This window comes from Dichomitus squalens, assembly GCF_000275845.1.
Source record: "Dichomitus squalens LYAD-421 SS1 unplaced genomic scaffold DICSQscaffold_18, whole genome shotgun sequence".
Lineage (NCBI taxonomy): Eukaryota > Fungi > Basidiomycota > Agaricomycetes > Polyporales > Polyporaceae > Dichomitus > Dichomitus squalens.
Genome location: NW_006766900.1, coordinates 252,752 through 256,662, shown reverse-complemented (window position 1 = coordinate 256,662; position 3,911 = coordinate 252,752). Strand labels below are relative to the sequence as shown.

The following is a 3,911-nucleotide window of genomic DNA, read 5'->3' as shown; positions in this document are numbered from 1 at the left end:
GGGTATGGAGTGCCCGCTGGGGAGCCCGTTGCGCTCGCAGAGCGGTCGTGCATCGCGTACATGGGCACGCTCGTACGAAACGGTGAGTGTAGCGGATACGGTAGTAGGTGTGATGAACGTTGAATATCTGTCCCCAGGCCGAGGCGCGGGCGTGGTGATTGCGACAGGGACGCAAACAGAGTTCGGAGTGATCTTCTCGATGATGCAGGACGTCGAGGAGAAGCGGACCCCCCTGCAGCTCAGTATGGATGAGCTTGCGAAGAAGCTGTCCATGATTTCGTTTGGTATCATTGGGGTCATCTGTATCTTCGGCGTGATTCAGCACAAGTCGTGGCTCGATATGTTCACCATCGGAGGTACGCCAATTCGATTTCTGGTGATAAGGGATCGACTGCTAACGACGTTGTTTCGGTGAAGTACAGTGTCGCTTGCTGTTGCGGCCATTCCGGAAGGTCTGCCAATTGTGACGACGGTGACCCTGGCGCTGGGTGTTCTGCGGATGTCGAAGCGTAAGGCTATTGTGAAGAAGCTACACTCGGTTGAAGCGCTTGGGTCTATCTCCGTCATTTGTTCAGACAAGACTGGTAGGTCATCGCACTCACATCACCAAGTCCTTTCTCACGGGCTTCGTAGGTACACTCACTAAGAACGAACAGACCGTCACGGAGCTGTATACGGTCGATGAGGTCGTCTCACTTGACCCTACGTCAACCACGTCACCAAACGTGCAAGTTACACCGGCCCTCCGCAAGACGCTCATAGTGGGCTCAGTCTGTAACAACGCCGTCCGGAACGAGGAGGGCCAATTTGTCGGCCAATCCACTGATGTTGCCCTCCTTAACATCCTCTCGCTTTTCAATATGGTCGACCAGCGCCAAGATTTCACCCGTACCTCCGAATTGCCTTTCAACTCCGAGCGCAAGTACATGGCTGTTAGCGGCACGCATAGCCCATCAAATTCACTCGTAGTGAACGGTGGGCAGCGGGAGATGTACTACATCAAGGGCTCAATTGACGCGATTCTCGACCGATGCAAATTCTACTACGTCTCGGACGACTCGACCCCAGCACTCGACGCGAACACGCGCAACGTCATCCTCACGAAGGCGCAGACGACCGCGTCCCGCGGCCTCCGCATCATCGCGCTCGCGTATGGGTATGGGCCCGTTGAGTCTACTCCGTCATCCTCAGCGCCCTCATCGCACGCGGGTAGTCGGGCGGGGACTCCAAGCACCCAGCTGGACAGGGAGAAGACGAATCTGGTGTTCGTGGGCTTCCAGGCGATGCTTGACCCCCCTCGCAAGGGCGTCGCCGACGCCATTGGGCTCCTCCAGAGCGGAGGCGTGCAGGTCGTTATGATCACCGGGGACGCAGAGGAAACGGCGCTCTCAATCGCGCGCTCGCTCGGGCTTCGCGTGGGTGCAACTGCGGCGGGCATGAGCGGGTGCCTGACGGGACAAGCAATCGACCGGATGAGCAAAGCGCAGCTACGTGAAATCGTAGGCGGCGTGAGCGTATTCGCGAGGACGACCCCGAAGCACAAGATGGCGATCGTGGAGGCGTTCCAGAGTCGGGGTGCGGTCGTGGCGATGACGGGGGATGGGGTGAACGATGCGCCTGCGCTCAAGATGGCGGACATTGGGGTGTCTATGGGGAAGAGCGGGACAGACGTGGCGAAGGAGGCGGCGGATATGATCCTCGTGGACGATAACTTCAGCACTATTTTGCCTGCGGTGGAAGAAGGTGAGATCAGACGCGATTGTGGACGACTTGTGTACTCATTGACGGTCGTTCCTCAGGGAAATCCATCTTCCACAATATCCAGAACTTCCTATCTTTCCAACTCAGTACTGCTTGTGCTGCGCTGACGCTCATCACCCTAAGCACGTTCTTTGGGCTTAGCAACCCGCTCAACGCAATGCAGATACTCTTCATAAATATTCTCATGGATGGTCTGTGTGCATGTCCAATCTCTCTCTTCAATCACCCTACTAAACGAGCTATCAGGCCCTCCGAGTCAATCTCTTGGTGTAGACCCCATAGACCCACAAGTCATGCGCAGACCACCTAGAAGGAAGGACGCGCCGATTATCAGCCAACGCCTTGTATATCGCGTCCTATTCTCCGCCTCGATCATCGTGATCGGGACTCTCTTTGTCTACATTTACGCGCTTGCGGACGACCAGGATATGACACGACGAGAACAGACTATGGTACGCCTATCTATGTCCTACTCCCATGTGCCACGCTGAACATAAACTGATCGTACGTCATAAGACCTTCACATGCTTCGTTTTCCTCGACCTTGTTTCAGCAGTACAAAACCGTGGCCTTGGCTGTGGCCTCTTACAAAACCGGATGCTAGTCACGACGGTATCGACGTCATTCCTCGTCCAGCTCGCGCTCATCTACGTCCCGTTCCTTCAAAGCATCTTCCAGACGGAAGCGCTCAGCCTCTCGGATCTGTGCACGCTCTTCATCCTGGGTGGTTTCTCGGCTGGACTGCACGAGGCGCGACGGAGGTATGAACGCTCGATGAACGCGGCTGAGTCGTATTCTGGGGCAGTGGAGGAGTTGGCATGATGGTGTGGACTGGCGAGGATCCCCGTTGGGGCATACTATATAGTGTGTGGTAATATATCTGTGTCTTCTATCCCGTCTTCGCTTGCAAGGATTGGAGCGTACCTAACCAAATCGCGTGTAAGCAATATCTTGATTCTTCTCCGGTGTAGTGGAATCCGGCCCTGCTTCAGCGCGCGGGCGTCGGCACCTGAGTGTCGTCGGCCATATAAAGCGCTACCCGGCAAGACGTAGGGCACACTGCAGTTTGGGAGTTCGCTATATTCAACCTCACACTGCAGAAGCCTCCATCCGATCCCGGGTTCGTATAAAACTTGAAGGAGTCATCATTTCCCTGTCGTTGTCTCACTGCGTACAAGGCCGCAGTCCATAACCTGTGTAGCAGAATCATAAGGGAAATGTAGACAAACAGATGCACGCGTGCAGCTCCATCATAAGAGTGGTACATGTACTTAGGCCATCAGCAAAAGTGTAAAAATATCCTACAGGATTGCGGACATTGCCTGAAGCGCCATTTGTGGCATGGTCTTGCAATACCGGAAATGTATTCCGAGAGCGCGCAATACCGGCAATACCTCGCAATACCTGCAATAATGCGAAATATTGCCCGGTATTGCCGATATTGCCTGGTCTTGTAGGATATTGCAAGGTCTTGCAATATATTTACGACATTGCAAGACCACCCATGACAGCGCATGATCTGACGTATATTGCGCGCTCTCGCTGAGTATTGCCTGAACGGGCAATACGGCAAAAGATTTTTACACTTTTGCTGATTAGTACCGTCGAGGGCTGTTTGTGATCGGACAATGTCATCACGCCGCTCCAGAACTATTCCTATAGAATTCCATGTTGAACCCGGGGGGCGAAGGCCTCTCCCACGGGTGGCAACGACAGCGGATAGCCTGCAACTCACCTAGAAGGGTTGTTGGTTGTAAGAGGCTTGTTAGAGCGATGAGAGGAGATGTTCGAGTGAACTGAACTGTAGATTGGGGGTACAGAGGTCCCCTATATATACTACTGTACATCTGTGGCTACGTAGTACTATACAGTACATTCCCAGGATGCACAGTCGCACAGAGAAGCAGTGCGTACACAGCGAAGCTGTGTGTGTACCACATGAGTAGTACAGCCTCGGTTATTGCAGTAACCGGCTGTGCCGTTCCATATCTTGTGACGGCTGTGTTAGGCAAGCTGTGTAAACCAGCGCCTGTTCAACACTCCCCCTCGCTAAGTATCCGAATGGTTACGCAAGCGTAGCAGGCGCTTTAAGCAGCTCTGGACTTTGGGAAGCGGAGACCAAGTTGTGAGCGAAATTTCAAGAACTTCAC

At 54.0% G+C, this 3,911-nt stretch overlaps 1 protein-coding gene across 1 annotated transcript; it reads left to right on the top strand.

Annotated features, from left to right (window-relative positions):
• Nucleotides 1-60: 60 nt before the first annotated feature.
• DICSQDRAFT_170848 (calcium ATPase transmembrane domain M-containing protein) lies at nt 61-2,583 on the top strand (the record flags this gene model as incomplete). Its single annotated transcript, XM_007366475.1, has 7 exons — nt 61-82; nt 138-356; nt 423-584; nt 634-1,743; nt 1,800-1,952; nt 2,008-2,213; nt 2,278-2,583. The coding sequence occupies 7 exons, from the start codon at nt 61-63 to the stop codon at nt 2,581-2,583; spliced, it is 2,178 nt and encodes a 725-aa protein (XP_007366537.1).
• Nucleotides 2,584-3,911: the final 1,328 nt, after the last annotated feature.